Consider the following 22,069-nt stretch of genomic DNA (forward strand, 5'->3'; position numbering starts at 1 on the left):
TGTTGCCATGGAAAGTCAATGGTTGTTATAGAAAGTCACTGGTTGCTGTTGACGTCACAGGTTGCTCTGGAAAGTCAATGGTTTTATCAGAAGCCACTTTTTGCAGAGCAAAATAGTTTCTGTGAAAAGTCATTGGTTGTTATGAAATTTCAGTTGTTGCTATGGAGGTCACTAGTTGCTATGGAAAGTCAATGGTTAATATGACAGTCACTGTTGCTTAAGATTAAGAGTGGTTCCTATGGGAAATCAGTGGCTTGCTACGGAAGTCACTGGTTTCTAAGGAAAGCAATGGTTGCAATTGAAGTCACTAGTTGCTATGGAAAGTAATTGTTTACCATATTGCGACTTCCTGTATGTCATACTTGTTAAGGATATCCCGCATAATTATTCCCAATCTTCTTTGAGTTTGTAAATCACAAAAGAAGTCAGTATGTTTCGGTTGGTTTGAATCAACAGCAGATTAAAAGTTGGTGACCTCCAAGGCCACTGAAATAATTCCATAGTGATTGATTGCTCTCAAATTGTCCAGTTGTATTTCCAGTAAGTATGATCCTCACTAGAGCGCAGAAAAAGCTTTCTATCTTCCATATCTCAATGCATATCAAGCATTGGATTTGTAATGCAGGGGGTCGCTGGTTTGATCCCAGGTGAAAATATCCTGTGATAAATGATCTTGGAGTGACAATATGCTCATTTTGTGTTGTCAAGTACAGCTGAATTAGCTATACATTTAAAAAGATTGACTATTATTATAACTGGTGATGACCAATAATTGATGCATGTTATGACAAATGATTAGGATAGAACATAATAACTGACTTTAGTTAAAAAGACTGCCTCACTTAAAATTTTTATCAAGTGTCATTACCAATAATTTACAAAGAATAGTTATAGAAAATACCATGGGTCATGTGAGATTTTGATAAGTCAACTAAACAGAGAATTGAAAACAGTTATTATGACTAACAATTTTCACATGAATGGGCATAAGGTCATTTGTCCCAAAGCAATTACCTCTTGTATTCATGCATGTATATATTTGTTGTATATGAAGATGAGCTGTATATGCTTAATTCAAAATAAAATATATGTTCTGTTCTGTTCTGTAAAGTATCACAGATATTCCACGAGTTACTTGCAAGTAGATTCACTTTAAAATTATACAGTAACTGTGGCCTTGATTAGAGTTCTTTGGATTTTTAAGCTTCAGCTATGTAGACAGATACACCATTTCTAAATGCTGACTATTCGAACTTATCAACAGCAAATTCAAAGTTAAAACAACTCAAAACTAGTTTATATTATGATGGTTTATTTCATATAAAAATGATATATACAAAGAATGAAACAAAAGATAGATCTATATTGGAAAAGATGAATAAGAAATAGCCCAAAATGAAATGAACCAAGGGTTTTAAGTTCCATAACTAATTCTTTAAAGGTATAAATGATCAAATACAAATATAATCATAAGTTGATAATTTCTCAATTATCACGTGGATAATTAGCCTCAATAGTATCTGAGCTCTTTCTTTACACCAATATGTCATTTTATTACAAAGTATATAAATATACAGAGTCCAGATTTGCATTATTGTTTTATATACCAAGGACATGATCTTTTTTTAGAGCCTAGTGGTGTTCTGTCATTCATTACCTATAATTATCAGGTTTCTGATTATAAAATATGGAATGTTTAAAACTTTGACATAAAAATATATGTAAATCTACTGTATAAAACTACTATGAAAATGGAATGATATTTATACATTATGATAATACATGCTATATTTGAAAAGTAATGTATGCACATATATTACCGTTATATTAAATACAACAAAATACTTGTATATATGTAGTAAGATCTAGCTTTACTTCTAGATATACTTCATTAGTCAATTTACAAAAATAAAATTTTCAATACAACATTTTAAGACACTATCTTCTTTCTTCCTTAACTTCAATAAAGGTAGCATTTTACATGTATATCAATTCGTTTCTTATAACATGTTTGTGTCACTTTTCTAACCAAATTATTTAATGAGTAATTTTTTGAAAACTGTTAAAAAATATCTGCTGACATCAATTTTAAAAGAAGTTGTGTAGACAGATGCCGTTTTTGTCTTCTCTATTTTGGTTCTGTCACAATGTTAATTATTATCCTGATCTGTCAATGACTAAATCCCAACCATTTGGAAAAGCCCAAAAGATGAGGTACTTCTATTCAACAAAAATTGTCAATGCATTTTTTTCTATATACATGTAAAATAAAGAATACATTGGCAGTCAGATCACTACTAGTATAACTGCATATTTAAAAAGAAGTAACAAAGTATTGTTATTAATTTTATCCAATTATATGCAATTAAAACAGCATTGTTCTGTGAATTGAAAGTTTATTTACAGACTGATCTAGGGTACACTATATACATTTTAATTTCTTCACAACCATTTAGTATCCACAATTTATAGCAATTAAAAACGAAAATCTTTTGCTACATGGATAAGTCTTTTGTTTGTTTGGTTTTATTCATTGCCTAGTAGTATCCAAGTCCATGACGTTTCTTCTCACCAGCAAACCTCAACTCGCGATCTGTTTCCTCAAGAATTTCTTGTTTCCTTGCAATCAGGATAACTGTAAACATCATCTGAAATATTCAATAACTTAATATTAGTAAACAATTGAATATATTTGGGCTCTCAATAGGGTCAGAATTTCATGAGTCAAAGATTCTTCGGCTAAAATTTTAATGAGTAAACAGTTTTTCCTTGTGTCATTTGACTACATGAATCGTTTTAATGTTACAAAAAATTCAACCTGATTACTGTATATAATTAACATGATGTATGTAACACAATATGATTAAGACAATGTAGTTAACAGGATGTAATAATTATGTATGTAACACAATATAATCAACATGATATAGGTAACACAATGTATGTAACAAAATATAATTAACACAACATAGGTAACATGATGTATGTAACACAATATAATCAAACACAATGTATGTAACAATACAATTAACACAATATAGGTAACACAACTATGTAACACAATATAATGAACATGATATAGGTAAAACAATGTATGTAACACAATATAGCTAAAGGGAACACAATGTATGTAATAGGTAACACAATGTATGAAACACAATATAATCATCACAATATAGATAACACAATATAATTAACACAATATAGGTTACACAATGTATATAACACAATATAATTAACATGATATAGGTAACACCATGTATGTTACACAATATATATAACACCAATATAAAATCATTAAGGGATGGCCATGATCTGTTTGTTTACTCTGAAAATTGCAGTTCCATAATGCAAATTTGATACACTTTTTTTTCTAAGTTTTTAAAATCCTAGTATTTTTTTTCCTTAAATAAATGAATTTTCAGCTAAAGTCTATCAACAATAAGTGCAAGCTAAAAGTTAACCCTTAGATGCATTTGTATAATACCAATTTAAAACACTTTATATTTCTAATTACTTGAACTTCTATGTTGAGGAAATTTTTACAGATACATAAAATTTTCCTCGATTTTTAAACAAAATAAGTGTTTGCATTCTTAATACTAGAATAATCTATTTTAGCTTCAATGACATTGACCTATCAACATTTTAACCTAAGCTAATGGTAAATACAGTCCCAACAGAATTTGAACCCACAGTGGTGAGGTGCCAATGATTTGAAGTTGGTGACCTTAACCACTCAACCACATTGCTTATTGAGACAAGCATTTGATAGTATTGCGGGCAATACAGTAGTCCCCTACCGGTCCCTCAAAAAGTTCTTTAATTGTCATACACTCCTGTGTATTGCCATTTATAATGAATTTGAGGATGAAGTCTGTATTTGAAAATATCGACCACAAAACATAATAAAATAAGTTTGTCTATATCACAGTAATGTGTTAAGTTTCCATGCTTAGTGAGGAAATTATGTTTATACAACCTTGTCATATTATTACGATGTGTGATTTTAAAGTAAATCCTATAAGGAATGAAGAAGTTGGAGTGAAAATACCAGTTTCTCGAAAAAAATCTAAGTTCAAGGGGGACATAATTCTGGAAATAGTCTTGCTAGAGTATTTAACCTTCTCAAAAATGTCGAGTGATAATAAGAAACATATATATGAAGTTTGAAGTAGATACATTAGGAAATAAAGAAGTTATTTAAAAAAGACAACATTTTTTCCCCTAAAAAATCTAAGTTCAAGGGAGGTAATACTGATATTTTTTGTGCTAGAGTTATAAACCTTGTCACATATGATGTGGTTGATGACCAGAAAACTTATATTTAAAGTTTGAAGTAAACACCTTAAGAAATAAAGAACATATAGTGAAAAATCTGAAAAAATTTAAATCAGAAATCTTGAAATTCAGGCTATTTGTTGCCATAGCAACCAGAATTTTCAAACATAAGAAGAAAAGAAAAAGATGTGCATAACCTCCAGACTGCCATCTACCCATATTTCAAGTTCTATAAAAATATTTTCAGTACTTTTTGAGTTATCACTGGATCCAGTTTATGTGTTAAATTTGCCATATTTTCAGACTATTTGTTGCCATAGCAACCAGAATTTTCAACATAGGAAGAAAAAAAAAAGACGTGCATAATCTCCATACTGCCATCTATCCATATATCAAGTTTCATAAAAATATTTTCAGTACTTTTTGCGTTATCGCGGGATCCAGTTTTGTGGACGGACGGACTGACAGACAGACGGACAGACAGACAGACGGACGGAGGGTAAACCTAAAGTCCCCTCCGGTTAAACCGGTAGGGGACTAAAAAACGTGTACTTGTATACTAGCTTTGTGTTAGATAAATGAATTTCTCCACTTCATGTCAATCTTGAATATATTCCAACCCAATAAAAAGGCAAGCAATTCAGTGGCAATTTCTGCAACACTTGTTAAAGGCCTTTCAGCATAAAGCATCAGCAAATTATACTTACATTGCAAAGTGTCCTGCCAAGCCAATACAACCATGTCCAAACAACGTATGCCAACCTCTGAAACAGGACAAACAGTTATTAAAATTCCCCTTTTTTCTTCAAAAATTTCCATTTTTTTTTTATTTAAACTTTGTAATTATGACATAAAAAATAAAATGTATCAATCAACAAACTCTGTGTAATAATATATTTTTAACAAAAATTAAGTTATTAATCCGAAACTTTATTTCTAAAATGAAATATTTCACAATAACTCATATCTTATCAAATATTACATCATAATCAGATGTTACCTTATAAAGAAAGTCTAATTTTGTATAAAGTTTGTGTGTCACTAACCAAATCTTGCAAATATGATTTCATTAAAAGTGTTTATTTCATTATCATATATACATGTATATATTATTAAAACTGTAACATTAAGATGCATTGCAGATATGGATTGCAATCAGATTTCAATAAAATTTTGACGACCAAAAATATTACAGACTGGCTTGTCAAAACTTAAAACACCTTTGATGCTAAATGTTTAACAGAATTATATTGCTTAAATTTTAAAAAGTCTATTATTATAATGGGGATTTTATATAAAAAATAAAATACTTGAATTATGCAGCCAGCAATAAAGAGTCTAGTGTGACTGCAATGATCAGATGTGAATAACTCATTACTGTCACTAGCATGGCATATTTTAACCCATTACCTACTTTAGTCTAGTCTAATGGTCTAGTCTAGCTTCCTTTTTTTGGAACAATTTATTATCAGTTTTGGGGATGTCAACATGAAAAATAAAATTTAGTTAGTCAACAGTATAGAGCCTGTTAAAACTGCATGAAAGTGCAGGCTGGCCTGGTTCTATACTGGTGACAAGGACTAATCACTTTTCAGTTCCAGCAGACTACGAGAAGTTAAATACAGCTAAAATGATACTTACGAATGTGTTCATGCCATAGTATGCATATTCAAATACTGAGAAGCAGAACTCGATAAAGATATAGGCAATAAACAGAATGATAAACCATTTCAACCAGAACATGTACATCACAAAATGCTGAAATAAACAAAAAACATTCAATTAATCAAAAGACACTATAGTAAAAGAAATGCTTTTTAAGAGGTGATATCGTTATTGAATTGATTACGATAATTTTTGCTTTACTAAGTAAATGACTTCATAAATCATTTCAGAGTCAAAATCATGCAAGCATTTAGGCAATTAGGTAGAACAATTATCCTTCTACAACTGGTGCAAACAAGCTGGATAGTTTTCCCTGCAAGTTAAGGAGGATTCCACTGAGGATTTTTGATGGGATTGGAAATAATATTTTGAGATTAAATTCCACGTTGATGTAGGTCTAAACCAATTACTTGTGTGTAAAATTTTGGTCCATTAGCTCACTATGTGTTTCTAGAATAGACAATTAAAATGTGATAAATTACCCAAAATGCAAATAGGGCTAAGGAATCATCACAAAAGAATGATTTTCTATTTATTTTTAGTATGTTTCTCTACTATATTTTGCATATCATTCTGTTTTAAGTGATAAACTATCTATGTAAGAAATTCAAATTTTATGGGTTTTTTTATTGGCTTAAATTTGGACATCAGTTGAGTTCCTTTAAAGAACTTCACATCTCTGACAGAATTTTAACTCAAAGGCAGGGAGGCATATGATTTTCTACAATCAGTTACTCTAGTCAGCATTTATTAAAATAACAAGGATGAGCATGATCAGATTAATAAATAATTTAATATATATACATACCCTATATGTTACTTGCATCAACATGAAGATACTGAAGAAGCATATCACGACGTGATTAAACGTCAACACAATGTCACTTGCAAGAAACGCTGAAAAATATACACATTTTTGGGTACATATTTAGAGGTGAAGTGCTACAATAACATAAATGAATAAACCTAAAAACAACTAGCAGTAATGATTCCATGAACTTTCTTTAATAGCATTATATGCTTTCTTCTAAGCATGAAAAATTGCGCAAATAAAAATGTGTCATTCAAATGGATATAACCATTTTTAATGATGGTGAAACTAATAAAAGACCATGTTTCCAGATCAATAGTATAATTCTTAAAAAAAATCAAATTAAAAAAGGACAAAAAGAGACAAGTTCACTGACCTGAGTGCTTAATCTTATGAAATCAAACTTAAAATAAAAACTTTATTTATAGTTAAAAGAAATTTTAATTCTAACGATGAAACAACTGTCCACTGGTTCATAAATAAAAGACTATTAATAAATCAGGTGCTAAATCCAATAAAATCTTTTAACAATACCAAGCTGATGCTCAATTTTTAGTGCCACTAGTAAACAGCCAGACCAGCCTGCATATCCTTAGTAAGTATGACAAGGCTCAATGCTGATGGCTGGTTAGAAGGTTGACTAGAATTTCAGCATTTTAGCAGGTTAAGGGTCAAGGACTGAAATTCATGATTTCAAGATCAAGTTCTCCTTGCTGTTGGTAAGAAAAGTAAAATTGAATATATACCTCTCCATTGATGTGACCTCCATGCCGTGTGAAATCCCTGGCTTATCTCGAATTCTGTCCCTATAGCCAGCAAATCAACAAGTCGCATTACAAGTGCAAAAAATGATGTAATCTGAAAGATTTAATTTAGGAATATTTATCAAACATTCCATTTATATTAATACCAGCAGCTATAATTATAAAAAAGATTTAAACTTTTACTGCATGTCAGAGCATATTGTGAAAAATGGGTGTTTTCAAGGAAAAGCCTCCTGTTACAAGTTCAAACTGCTGTGAAACTATGAAAAATGTTTCAATACTGATCTAACTTGGCACAGTAACAGCGTATCGAAAATATTTCAACATCAAAACAACCCAAATTAAGTATCAAATTACTAGTGCAGTCATTAAAACAGCGAAACATCAATTGCACTGATTTATGTCAGCCATGACACATTGGAACTATGTGAGAACCTGCATCAGGTTATTTGCGCAAAATCACTTTGAAGATAAAAATTTAAATACGATACATATTATTTTGATGCAAATTAAGAAAGATAGGGATGTGATTGTCTATATAAAAGTTTAGTAAACTTTACTATGAAAATTGGCTTGCGGCCCGAGCCCCTTTAGCTAGGGTCCAGGGTGGGGGACCACCGGCACAGCCCCTGAAAGCTCCTGGATTTAATGTATTTCAGGGTATTCAAAAGTAATAAAAATACAGAGTATCAAGTTAAATATGATAAATATTTGCAGGTCCTCGTACGCCAATTTTTTTAAACCATTCCGAAAGATAAAATGACTTAGTACTGCTTCTGATAGTCAGTATCTATTTAAAATTCTCCTCCATCCATTGCCATCTCCATTTGTTACCTAGCTAGGTCTGTGTCTAATTTTTTAATTGACTCAGAATATTTCGAACCATCTGAAATTCTTTCCATTTTCGTAACATAAACATGTGACTTTTTTAAAATTTAAAACAGATATCAATCTTGAGACTGTGGCACTCTGACTAGAGAACTGTGACTTAAAAACAACCAATCACATTTCAACTTTTAAAATTGAACCAGTGATCCTAAAAAAATGATTTCCGTGTGTCTTGTTTATTATGTGACGCTGAATAATTTTTTAAGTTCTGAATTTTGGCAACTTTTTTCAATCCGCAAGTTATTTCTCTTTAGAAAATTAGTGAATTTCTCAAGTCTCTTATTGCGGGGGGAAGGGGATTTTTATTAAAAAGTGAGAATTTATTACATTTTTTTCCTTCTTTCGCTATGTGGGGGGGGGGGGTCTAAAAAATGTGAGTGAATCCCCCGTCCCCCCTCCTAGAATAGACACTGTATTGCGACTGCAGGACAGGTGATATTACATAGATGTTGGTCTTTACAAAGGGCATCGTCTATATAATAAAAAAGCCCTTGCGCCAAAACTGTTGGACTAGAATACCTTGAGCTTATTCTATTATGATCGTCAAATTGATCAGTTTATACGCAAATTACTCATAAATTTGAAAACCGGAAATAGATCAACATTACCTGTAAAACTTACCTGTACAGGTAAATAACTGTTGTTCAATCAATCAACTCAACTACAAATACGTATGAAATCAGAATGATTTGAAAAATACTTACCGCAACAAATATAAAACAAACAATCGACGCTGAACGCAAGTTCCAGCACAGAAATCTGTGCATGAACGCCATTTTTACTGTTTTTCAAGGAAAGGGCGAAAGTCTATACAGATTTGAAGGTACTCGTCCATACAGATTTGAAAGTCGTAAAATCTGCATGATGTCGTGAAAGTAAATATAGATCTACTGTAAGGAATAAAAGATACGTTTTTCTGAAACTTTTTCATTTTAATGAAAAATAAATTAGGTTTTTATAAGGAATAGTTTGAACAAAAACATAAAAAATGCATTACCGCATGTACTGAAAAAGGTTCATGACCACCAAATTTTACTCTTGATATTTTGTCTATACAGATTTTGACTGAACTAATAATGTCTATCCTAATATGTGTCCTGATTTGAAAGATCTTACCAAGTTATGTGTACTAAAAAACTTAACTTCACTAATTTTACTATATTTCACCCTATATAATGTGTCTATACAGATTTCACCAGACTTCATTCGGTATGATCTGTCTATACAGATTTCACCAGACTTCATTCGGTATGATCTGTCTATACAGATTTCACCAGACTTCATTCATTATGATCTGTCTATACAGATTTCACCAGATTTCATTCGGTATGATCTGTCTATACAGATTTCACTAGACTTCATTCATTATGATCTGTCTATACAGATTTCACCAGACTTCATTCGGTATGATCTGTCTATACAGATTTCACCAGACTTCATTCATTATGATCTGTCTATACAGATTTCACCAGATTTCATTCGGTATGATCTGTCTATACAGATTTCACCAGACTTCATTCATTATGATCTGTCTATACAGATTTCACCAGATTTCATTCGGTATGATCTGTCTATACAGATTTCACTAGACTCACTAGACTTCATTCATTATGAACTGTCTATACAGATTTCACTAGACTTCATTCATTATGATCTGTCTATACAGATTTCACTAGACTTCATTCATTATGATCTGTCTATACAGATTTCACCAGACTTCATTCATTATGAACTGTCTATACAGATTTCACTAGATTGCATTCATTATAATCTGTCTATACAGATTTCACTAGATTTCATTCATTATGATCTGTCTATACACTGATTTCACTACACTTTATTTATTATAATCTGTCTATACAGTTTTCACTAGATTTCATTCGGTATCATCTGTCTATACAGATTTCACCATACTTCATTCGGTATGATCTGTCTATACAGATTTCACTAGATTGCATTCATTATGAACTGTCTATACAGATTTCACCATACTTCATTCGGTATGATCTGTCTATACAAATTTCTCTTGACTTCATTCTTTATGAACTGTCTATACAGATTTCACTAGACTTCATTCATTATAATCTGTCTATACAGATTTCACTACACTTTATTTATAATGAACTGTCTATACAGATTTCACTAGATTTCATACAGATTTCACTAGACTTCATTCATTATAATCTGTCTATACAGATTTCACTACACTTTATTTATTATGAACTGTCTATACAGATTTCACTAGATTTCATTCGGTATGATCTGTCTATACAGATTTCACTAGATTGCATTCATTATGAACTGTCTATACAGATTTCACTAGACTTCATTCATTATAATCTGTCTATGCAGATTTCACTACACTTTATTTATTATGAACTGTCTATACAGATTTCACTAGATTTCATTCGGTATGATCTGTCTATACAGATTTCACTAGATTGCATTCATTATGAACTGTCTATACAGATTTCACTAGATTTCATTCGGTATGATCTGTCTATACAGATTTCACTAGATTGCATTCATTATGAACTGTCTATACAGATTTCACTAGACTTCATTCATTATAATCTGTCTATACAGATTTCACTACACTTTATTTATTATGAACTGTCTATACAGATTTCACTAGATTTCATTCGGTATGATCTGTCTATACAGATTTCACCATACTTCATTCGGTATGATCTGTCTATACAGATTTCACTACACTTTATTTATTATGAACTGTCTATACAGATTTCACTAGACTTCATTCGGTATGATCTGTCTATACAGATTTCACTACACTTTATTTATTATGAACTGTCTATACAGATTTCACTAGACTTCATTCGGTATGATCTGTCTATACAGATTTCACCATACTTCATTTGGTATGATCTGTCTATACAGATTTCACTAGATTGCATTCATTATGAACTGTCTATACAGATTTCACTAGACTTCATTCATTATAATCTGTCTATACAGATTTCACTACACTTTATTTATTATGAACTGTCTATACAGATTTCACTAGATTTCATTCGGTATGATCTGTCTATACAGATTTCACCATACTTCATTCGGTATGATCTGTCTATACAGATTTCACTACACTTTATTTATTATGAACTGTCTATACAGATTTCACTAGACTTCATTCGGTATGATCTGTCTATACAGATTTCACTACACTTTATTTATTATGAACTGTCTATACAGATTTCACTAGACTTCATTCGGTATGATCTGTCTATACAGATTTCACCATACTTCATTTGGTATGATCTGTCTATACAGATTTCACTAGATTGCATTCATTATGAACTGTCTATACAGATTTCACTAGACTTCATTCATTATAATCTGTCTATACAGATTTCACTACACTTTATTTATTATGAACTGTCTATACAGATTTCACTAGATTTCATTCGGTATGATCTGTCTATACAGATTTCACCATACTTCATTTGGTATGATCTGTCTATACAGATTTCACTAGATTGCATTCATTATGAACTGTCTATACAGATTTCACTAGACTTCATTCATTATAATCTGTCTATACAGATTTCACTACACTTTATTTATTATGAACTGTCTATACAGATTTCACTAGAATTCATTCGGTATGATCTGTCTATACAGATTTCACCATACTTCATTCGGTATGATCTGTCTATACAGATTTCACTACACTTTATTTATTATGAACTGTCTATACAGATTTCACTAGACTTCATTCATTATTATCTGTCTATACAGATTTCACTACACTTTATTTATTATGAACTGTCTATACAGATTTCACTAGACTTCATTCAGTATGATCTGTCTATACAGATTTCACTACACTTTATTTATTATGAACTGTCTATACAGATTTCACTAGATTTCATTCGGTATGATCTGTCTATACAGATTTCACCATACTTCATTCGGTATGATCTGTCTATACAGATTTCACTACATTGCATTCATTATGAACTGTCTATACAGATTTCACAAGACTTCATTCATTATGATCTGTCTATACAGATTTCACCAGATTTCATTCGGTATGATCTGTCTATACAGATTTCACCAGACTTCATTTTTTTATGATCTGTCTATACAGATTTTACCAGACTTCATTCATTATGATCTGTCTTAACAGATTTCACCAGACTTCATTTGTTATGATCTGTCTATACAGATTTCACCAGACTTTATTATGATCTGTCTATACAAATTTAACCAGACTTCATTCATTATGATCTGTCTATACAGATTTCAATCAGTATGATCTGTCTTTACAGGTTTCAGATTTCACTGGACATGATGTGTCTTTACCAATTTGACTTTATTCTATCTGTATGATGTTCTCATACACATTTTGCTTGACTTTGTTTTGTATGAATCTAAAAATTTACCATTTTCATAAGTAACATTTTTTTTTAAATATTTAATTGTTTAAGATATATAAGGTCATTTCCATAAAAGTACTGGTAGGAGCAAATCATGTTCATTTAAAATTGCAAGAACTTTTTCAAAACTACATTGCTACTACAGACCAAGACAATTTTAATTTCTTAGTGTCAACATAAAAGTGGACATTCCCTCTACACCAGTATTAACAGTTGTATATCTAAGTTCACTCACTGAAAGAGTAAGTCATAGCAGTACCAAACCTTGAGCACAGGAAAGAAAAGACAAAACAATTAACAGCTGTAATATAGTTTTATTTTGTACTTTATGGTCTTAAAAGTAACTCATGACACTCATTGATACATGTATTGCTAATAGATGCTCACACAGGACATCAATATATCAAGCGCAAAGCCAAAAATTGAAATTACATTTAATGATATTAATGAGGAAAAAAAAAAACAATTGTGAAGCAACACCTGGTCTTTCCACAGAAAAGAACATCATCCAAAAAAGTAATTTAACCTTGTACATTGTAACTTCTCATTGGAAAACGATAAGCAAAAACATTTTGTACTTTCATTAAGCCAAACATCTGTTTCTTCTCCCAGTATGTTTGTGTACATACTACATGACAAGTTAACATATTGATGGCTGAAGCAACACTGGTCTAACTTAAAAAAAAAAAATTCTTCAAAAATTACTTTTTTTACATTTTTAGCCTCATTGCATGAAATACACAAGTAAATAAAATATTATAAATAATTGTGAAATTTTATTGTTTTTATTAATCACTTGGAAAATATTAAATACAAAAACTAAGAATGATAGAGGAAAGAGAAATGTAACAAATTACTGTACTAGGAATATGGGGAAAAATATATTAAAAAACGTCACAAAATTTGAGTACATGTATAACTTGGATGGTGAACAAAGCTATAGATACAAGTGCCATGCCATGTTTAATTATAAAGAGCTGCAAAAGCTTTTCTTTGACAACTTAGAGATATCACCTTACTTTATGCAAAATGTTCTAAAAGTTAATTAGGATTTTACTTGAAAACCTGACTTGCAATATGTTTTCAGATTATCAATTTATTGATGCTATAAACATTAAATAAAAACATATAATTCTATGAAAGTATTGGATTTAATTTGCAACCAGCACAGACTGATATCAACTGACACACAACTGTGCCAGCTAGTTTATAAGGGTATACACTCTTTGCAGCTTGGACAATAAGACCCTTCCAACCATGTTGGCAATTAAGTGTGTGGTTCGATCAACTGGCAACTTATATGATAAATTCAATATGAAAATACAATAATGTCATATCCTCCATGTAAATGCATAACTACTTGAATGTTACTTATGTGTCTGATAATTTTGTGCCGTGGCACAAACGACTAGATTCTCTTTATCTTAATAGGACCCTTCAGGGTAAAAATGTCACTCCATTCAATCGACCCTTTCTTGTTTGTAGTTTGGTTTTCTTTGAATCACCTGTAAAAAATGACAAAAGTTTACTTTACTCTGCATTGAAAGCAACATTTATAACATTGTTTCTACCAAAATTGTGATCACCTAAATAAATACACAAATTTTAAACTTAAATTCGGGCACGAAGTGTTCAATTTTGGTTAAGGCTTTCTTCCAAAGCATGTAGTGCTTTGATATTTTTAGATTTTATGTACAGTTAAACCTGTAAGTAAAGACCACTCATGGGAATGGCAAAATGTGGTATTTATTTACTTGTCAGTTTTTATCACTAAAGGACGTTTTTGGAAGTTTTCATGTAGACATATAGGCAAAATTAAAACTGCTCAATAGAATTTCTTTAAACTTGGCAAGTAAGATGTTGTTAGAATATGATAACAGAAACATTTTTAGCGAAAAAAAAAATTTTGGTCACCGTTCTTGTTTTTGAGTCATCTGCCTTTGAATTGGACTTTTTTGTTAAATTCAAGGGCAGATAATTTACAATGAAGGGAATTAATACATTTTTTTTTCTTATTTTCATCAAGCTTACCTTCATTTTAGTTGATATGCAAAATTTCAAGAACAAATTTAGAGTGAGTACTTTTTATTCCCACTTCTTCTTTTAACCTGTGCATTTTTTCTTTAAAAAAATGGCCTGTTTTTTAAGGATTTAAAGTACCTTTATTTTCATTGAAAAAAAGTTAATGGAAATGATGTAAAGAATTGCATATTATTATGTATTGTACTCAACAATAAAAAGAAAAGCATAATCCAGAAGTAAAAACAAGAATTCATTTGAGTATGTATAAAGTATCTGCCCTTGAAATGACCTCAAATAAGTAGAAAAGTCTGACAATTCCCTTGAGACGTTTTAGGAAAGCATTTTCAGGGAAGGTTCTGTTGAAATAATAAATTTGTGAAATGCTATTTAGTTTGGTCTTTTAAGTAAAATATGTCTCAAAATTTATTGTCACTGAATAGGGACATCACTGAGGTGGCAGGATGACTGACTAAATTGACTACACATGACATCTAATAATGTTTCTAAGTTCTGACATTCTGAATTTGGTCGGTAAGATATAATTCAACCTTTAAAATAAGTTTTCAGAAACGTGCAGAGTTTGTGCTATATGTACGAAGTTAATGAAAAATACATACTTAGTTGAATGTTACACGGCTTTGTTTTTGGATTTGTTAAGAAATTGTGTACAGTAGTCTTCAAGCCTCGCTGTAATCACTGTCTGGAAAAACTTGTAAAATTGCACATTGGAGTACCTCTGTGTTGCACTGCTCTACTACGCTTGAATGGAAGAGAAAAATATTGTTTAAACAATTTATTATGGGTAAAGGGTTTGATGCTGCTTCCAACAATAATTCAGTCATATCACGACGGCAGTAAATACTTGCCCTGCTACAAAGTTTACCAGGTATACTAGTAAATGTAAACAGGATTTTAATATAAGTTAATGTCACATATAATAATGCAATACATGGCACAAAAGTAAATATTAAAGGCCAGGAGGTCTTCTGCACAAAAAAGCATTTAGCCATCCCAACAGTAGAGACTTGTGAAGAATTCCATTGTTCAAATTGAATATTATATTAAAGTCATGAAAATGTGGACTTCTTCATGTTTCCAATGATTTTTTAAAAATATTTCTGACTGTATTGTTATTTAAAAACAATTATGGAATCCTATCAAGTAATATTCATTGATAGACATGACAATATGTATAATATTAATTTAGTATCAAATCTGAAGAATCCATTACATATATAAACATGTGTATACATGTACCTTGTTAGAACCTGAGCTCCTTAATTTCACTGAAGCATTCATACTATCCCTCTGTCCACCTGCAACACATGGGAGATAAATGCTATAATACTTCAATAGTAAGTAAATAATAAATATTTACATTAAAATAAGCAACTTTTAATTTCATATATGAATGAAACAGAGACACTGTTCCCTGGCTTTTAAATCAAGCTAAAAATGATTATGTCACTTAAAATATGGAATTTAAAATTGCATACACAACCCTAACCAAGTCCAGCACTGCTGCAAACATAGACTTGCAAAGGATAAAATTCCTCCAGTTATTCAAATAATCTTAAGTTCGAATACATTTAATATGAATACAAACTTTCAGATTTGTCCTCAGCTGTAGAGGTGTGAGAGGTTCTAGAGGTATGACCTTGTAGACATGGTGTTGGCTTACTTGATGGGTTTGATCTACATACATCTCTCTGAAAGCAGTACAAATTTATTTACAGATAATTTAAATTTGCATTCTGTAGGCCTACATATGATTGATAAATACAATTATTCACAAAAAGTAATAAAAATATGTGTGAAATGTAATCTATTATAGCTCATATGATCTATTAACTATATTGCCTTATGTGGCATCAGAAGGTAACAATCTGTAATGTCCCAAGCAAACATCTTATATGGCACCAGACAGTATTGAACAAGATATAACAATGGTCGTAGGACAGGGGGGACCGTGAGACAGGGCAAACCATACCATGACGGACCATATGTTTGGAAATGGCGGACCATGACTCGAGATGAGGCGGACCGTGATTAATTTCAAATTTAATACTGCTATTTCATTTATTTATTTTTTTATCTTTTGATATCAATATTATCAAAAACAAAAATTTTTTTTAAAAAATAAATTAATATAATTTTATACTAGTACATGTATACAATGTAAACTTAGAGTATTAACATTTACAGTACCCTTGCAATTATAAGTATAAAATAGGTAGCGTAAGATAGTGGGAATGGATTGAAAAAATCTTATAAGTAAAACATATTTTCCTTCTGCACTGAAGTTAATAAACTTGACAAAATTACTTTAATTGTAATATTTTTTTATATAATCCATTCATAACATTTAAGTTGTATAAAGGAAAAATGATTATTTATATTAGTTAATTCCTTAATAACTAAAGGACAACCAAGAATAGTTTATGTACAATGTATATCAATTCGCTAAACAGACAGCATCTTAAAGTTTATGATGTAAACTAACTTGTCAAAGGAATCAAAATTGAAGGAAGTCAATGTCAAAAAAGATAAAATATTCCATCAAGACACTTTCCACCAAAAAAAAAATAAATTCTGGATAGGTGCGCAATTTTGTAATGTCACTCATCATCATTTTATGCTATTGTGTTGTATGTCAGATGTGAATAACAGCCCTTTTCTTTATGTGTAACTGTGTTGTTAAATGAAGTTTTACCCTCTTATTATTTATATCTGCTGTCTGTCATATTTAAGAAACAATGACTTGTAATTATATCTCTGTAATTGGTCAATTATCACCTGCATAATGTCCAACTCGATGCGTTATTAATAATTTCATTAAACAAATTTATTATAAATTAATAAACTGCATTAATGTATGTACAGTGCCACTCCAGATACAACGAGATCGTTGGGACTTCGGATGATTCCTTGTTATAACCGAGTCTCATTATAACCGGGACAGAACAAATTGGGGAAATCCGACACTGTCCAGCATCATTAATTTCTACTTTCGTGTGCATCCTTTTTGAAAAGTATATAATGGGAGGTAACTCTTTGCAATCAGAAGTTTTTGTTTTATTTAAATATGCATGTATATAAATATATCTAGCTATCATCGAATTTCAACAAAACATGAAAACACAACCGCGTGTGTTTTTTCATTAATATGTACATTTTAAAATTTGTTTCCAAAACGTTGCATTTCTCACGAACACCGCAAGACATTAACCGCTTCCTTTCTTGTGACAATTTAGCCTGGAGCGCAGACAAAACAAGGCTGACACATTTGATCGCTAATTGCTCGACCCATTATCTCGTCCCACATCAATAATTTCTTCCTTAATTGACCTTTATTATTGGTCATCATGGTTTTTCTCAAGGTGACAAACTGATGCAGACGAAGTGCAAATGAAGTGCAAATGAAGTGACCTCCTTAAAATTCTGAAAAATATGCATTGGACAGCGAAATTATGTACGTTGTAACCGATATCTCACTAAAACCGAAACGATCTCATTATAAACGAAAAAAAATGAAAGGAAAATAGATGGAAAAAGGCCGGGACACAGTAGAACGTACGTTGTAAGCGGTACCTTGTCCTTGTTAAAACTGTTCTCATTGTTAAGTGGAGTAGACTGTATATGTTTATAATGATATTAAAAGAAAAAAAAGAAAATGAATTGACACTATTTAGATATTTTTATAACATTTAATTACGAACCGCCTCGTCTTGAGTCAGGGTCCGCCCTGTCCCAAAATATGGTCCACCCCATCCAAACATACGGTCTGCCCTGTCTCACGGTCCGCCCTGTCCATAATTCATAACATTAAAACAATATAACACAAATCCATTTTTTTCCATTTTCATCTTTTTCTATATTTTGATATTAAATGAATAACAAGATTAAACAAATGTTTATGTCAAATCAATCATTCAATGCGACTAACACTTTTGTTTCACTCATACGCAAAAATCATTAGAGAGGGTATCATGTTGCCCTAAGCCGCTTTTTTTAGTAATATCGGAAAAATGGCGAATTTAGAATAGAGACATCTACGTTAAAAAATCGTTACATTCAATCAAATTTGAGTTCTACAAACCGTTCAAAAGGCTTTTTCTCCCGAAACCAAGTGCCTATGGTTTTAACTGCAAATTGCATATAAGGAACTAAGGCCGTAAGGGAAGTAACTCATACTATCTGAACCCCATCTGCGAATTATGATGAACGTTGATTGTCATAATTATGACAAGTAAGAGATTCAACAATATTATTTTATCACAAAAGACTGTCTATCATCTATGCGCAATTGGCGCAAAGATATAAACTGATAAAGATGTTAGCTTTAATCTTGTAAAAATAAACCTTTTAACATAACAAAATAACCATACCAAGACTTCTGAAACCCTTTGGTCACATATCCTCGATGATATCTAACACTGTATTCCCTTTCATACTCGTCTAGTTGAAAACATCGGCTGGCGGCCATTTTCCTGATGTTTTGCTGAAAATCGTTCTGTCAGACGGTTTACGGCAGATAAATTTGTATAGACAAGGGGCATGAAATCTGTATAGACTTTCGCTTTAACGGTTTTTCAAATGGCCTCGATCTGATAATCAAAATACCTGAGGGAGCGGCAATTTCTACAGGTAAAAATGAATCAATAAATATGCGAAATCTTGTTACAACAATACTTTTGTATTATGATTTATTATTTAGAATTGAACAAAAAGAATTATATTCACTCTACAAGGAAAAGTTTGATTTTATTTTATTTCTGCCAGATAAAGAATTAAACAACTGCTCCCATATTTCGTTTTTAGGTTGTACAACACTAAATAGTGACTTAATAGGTTTCATACAACCAGATATTCCAACCATTTTTAAAAAAAAAGAAAAAGAAAATCGAATGTCATTAACTAATTCAAGCACCATAATAGCTGTTATGCAAACGAAAATGCATTTGGTATAATATTAACAACATAGCTGGTCCTGAGGATCAAAATTAAAAAAACTCAAAACCAATCCTCATTTTTAATCCATTTCATTACAAGTAATATAATCCGTGATTTCACATTCAATACTAACTGAATGAAATTGGATTTGATATAGCATGATCTTAAAATTTTAGAAATAAGAAATATATTATTATGGGTGTGACATTTCAACACACTGCATATATGGGTCCTTCAAATAGAATAATCTAAAATAGATCCTTGATATCATTGATGATACAAATTTAAAGATATAATTATAGTTCAGAAAGTGAACTAAAATTCATGTTATATCTATATTTTTTCAATTTTATCCCAAAATTGGATCATTTCTTTGCAAATCAGCAATTACATTATTGTACTTTGATTTTGTTTAAAATACTTAAAATGTTTTTTAGTCTTAAATGTGATCAATTTTAGTTTCATAGACCATTAAAAATATCATCAGGATCATTTGATCCTTATCTGTTTTGTGTGTGTGTGTGTGTTGTTGTTTTTTTTTTAATCATTTAAATTTAATTTACAAAAAGGATATGTCCCAACTTTTTCTACATTATCATTTGTTATCTGCAAGGCATTGATCAATACTCAGTAAATTTATAATGTGCCTTCCAAGCTTCCAATTAAGTTGCTTTATTTTTTAGCACATGGCTTCTTATAGGTCATTAAGTGTTCCACATTATTTCTACAAATTATAATTATATACTGGTATAATGCATTGTCTGTAGACTTTATGGTATTTACATAATATATAGTTTCCTTTTTTAAAGACAAGTTTTTCTATGTAAACAAGTACTAATATTAAGCCTTTAGTAATACAAAGTTTGTCAATATGAAGTCCATTTTTGTATTTTCTGATCGCAAGATCAGTAAATACATAGCTAACATCCACGGTCTAACACAAAATTTCCTAACAGACCTAACAACGCAAAGTAGTTCTCACTCAAAATTGCTTAAAAAGCAGAAATTTAAAAGACAGAATAATTTTTAATGTAGGCAATTAACGAATTACAGTGCATTGAAAGTTCAGATAAGTCAATAGAAATATGAGGTTACAATCACAAATTTCGCGGATGAATATCATTTTAATCAATGAAAGTGCTATTTTTAGCTATGTCGATTACTGAATACGCCAGGGCGTAGTACACAAATAAATCTGACTGCTGAGTAGTGGAATATATACATGTCGGACTGTTTATCGTGAACAAAATACCTCGAAATTGATTAGGATTACAAACATGAAATGGAAATTTTCAATTTAGAATTACAATGTATTTGTTTTTATTCAGGCTACATATTATGTATTACTTCATCGTGGTGCAGGGGTATCGCGCTCGTTTCGCGCTCGTTTAGGGTGTGAGAGGTCTAAGGTTCAAATCCTAGTCAAGGCAACTTTTTTTTTGAAGTGTGTTTTTTAAGGAAGAAACCACGATATGCAGGGATAAAGTGTGACTGTCATAAAAAATGATTTTTGATGCAACTCTAGTCATGCTGCAAAATTCCATATGTATCAATCTCAAACTGTTATAGAAAAAAATCTTAACGCAGTCGCTGCGTAAGATGAATTATAGTATATAAAAATAAACTTATATAGGAAAATACATACAGATAGTCAGTATGATTTAGATTGCAAAGATCAGAAAATACCACAGAGCTTGCAGCCCTTTGATTGAATTATCTGGGGATATCTTTTTTTGCTATCAGGGGAGGTAACTATAATATTACTTTCAAACTTCGCACTTTGATTACTTCCCTTGATGTTTCTCTTTTTCAGAATATCAAGGGAGGTTACTAGTTACCTCTTTTGTACATTAGGGGAGGTAACTATAGTCTTTTTTTTTTGGAATATCAGGCCCCATGTTGACATACATTCCATGACCAGGATCAAAATTTGCATTTTAAAATTTCTCTTTTGTTTTTCTCATGAAATTAACTTAAATATGGCTTCAGATGATGGATTTTTAGGAAAAAAAAAAATAATTACTTAACAAAATAAGAGCATTTGATCCATTTTGATCTTGAACCTAGAATTAACACTTATTTTGATCCAAGTATTATTTTGTACTGTACATGTAATTTGTACTGTTATCACAAAATAAGTTTGTGTTATCAGGGTCTTTCGAATAATTTTATTTGAAAGACCCTGAATTTATTGAAAATCAGTGATTTTATAACATTTTTTATATAAACCATAATATATTATTTTAGGGCGATCAAAGTAGTAAAGTAGTTCAAAAACAATGTTATAT

At 30.8% G+C, this 22,069-nt stretch overlaps 1 protein-coding gene and 1 long non-coding RNA gene across 2 annotated transcripts; both read right to left on the reverse strand.

The window, feature by feature from the left end:
• Window positions 1–1,292: 1,292 nt before the first annotated feature.
• LOC132748990 (uncharacterized) lies at window positions 1,293–9,205 on the reverse strand. Its single transcript, XM_060738653.1, has 6 exons — window positions 9,114–9,205; window positions 7,504–7,615; window positions 6,755–6,843; window positions 5,923–6,039; window positions 4,989–5,045; window positions 1,293–2,648 (listed from the first exon to the last, which is right to left on the reverse strand). Exons 1-6 carry the CDS (start codon window positions 9,183–9,185, stop codon window positions 2,538–2,540), a joined length of 558 nt encoding a protein of 185 aa, XP_060594636.1. The 5' UTR covers window positions 9,186–9,205; the 3' UTR covers window positions 1,293–2,537.
• A 3,900-nt stretch (window positions 9,206–13,105) lies between these two features.
• Window positions 13,106–19,388, reverse strand: LOC132748991 (uncharacterized). The gene is made up of 5 exons (XR_009628347.1): window positions 19,217–19,388; window positions 16,435–16,537; window positions 16,086–16,144; window positions 15,446–15,587; window positions 13,106–14,311 (listed from the first exon to the last, which is right to left on the reverse strand). It is a non-coding gene; the product is annotated as an uncharacterized LOC132748991 (long non-coding RNA).
• Window positions 19,389–22,069: the final 2,681 nt, after the last annotated feature.

This window comes from Ruditapes philippinarum, unplaced genomic scaffold, assembly GCF_026571515.1.
Source record: "Ruditapes philippinarum isolate M1 unplaced genomic scaffold, ASM2657151v2 ctg11884_1_1_1_1, whole genome shotgun sequence".
In the NCBI taxonomy this organism is placed as follows: Eukaryota; Metazoa; Mollusca; class Bivalvia; order Venerida; family Veneridae; genus Ruditapes; species Ruditapes philippinarum.

Excerpts from the sequence above, each read along its gene's own strand:
- LOC132748990 (XM_060738653.1), bottom strand. The coding sequence starts at position 9,185 with ATGGCGTTCATGCACAGATTTCTGTGCTGGAACTTGCGTTCAGCGTCG. Across the intron at positions 7,616-9,113 it reads TTTGTTTTATATTTGTTGCG|ATTACATCATTTTTTGCACT; the intron begins GTAAGTATTTTT and ends TAAATCTTTCAG. Across the intron at positions 5,046-5,922 it reads ACTATGGCATGAACACATTC|AGGTTGGCATACGTTGTTTG; the intron begins GTAAGTATCATT and ends GTCCTGTTTCAG.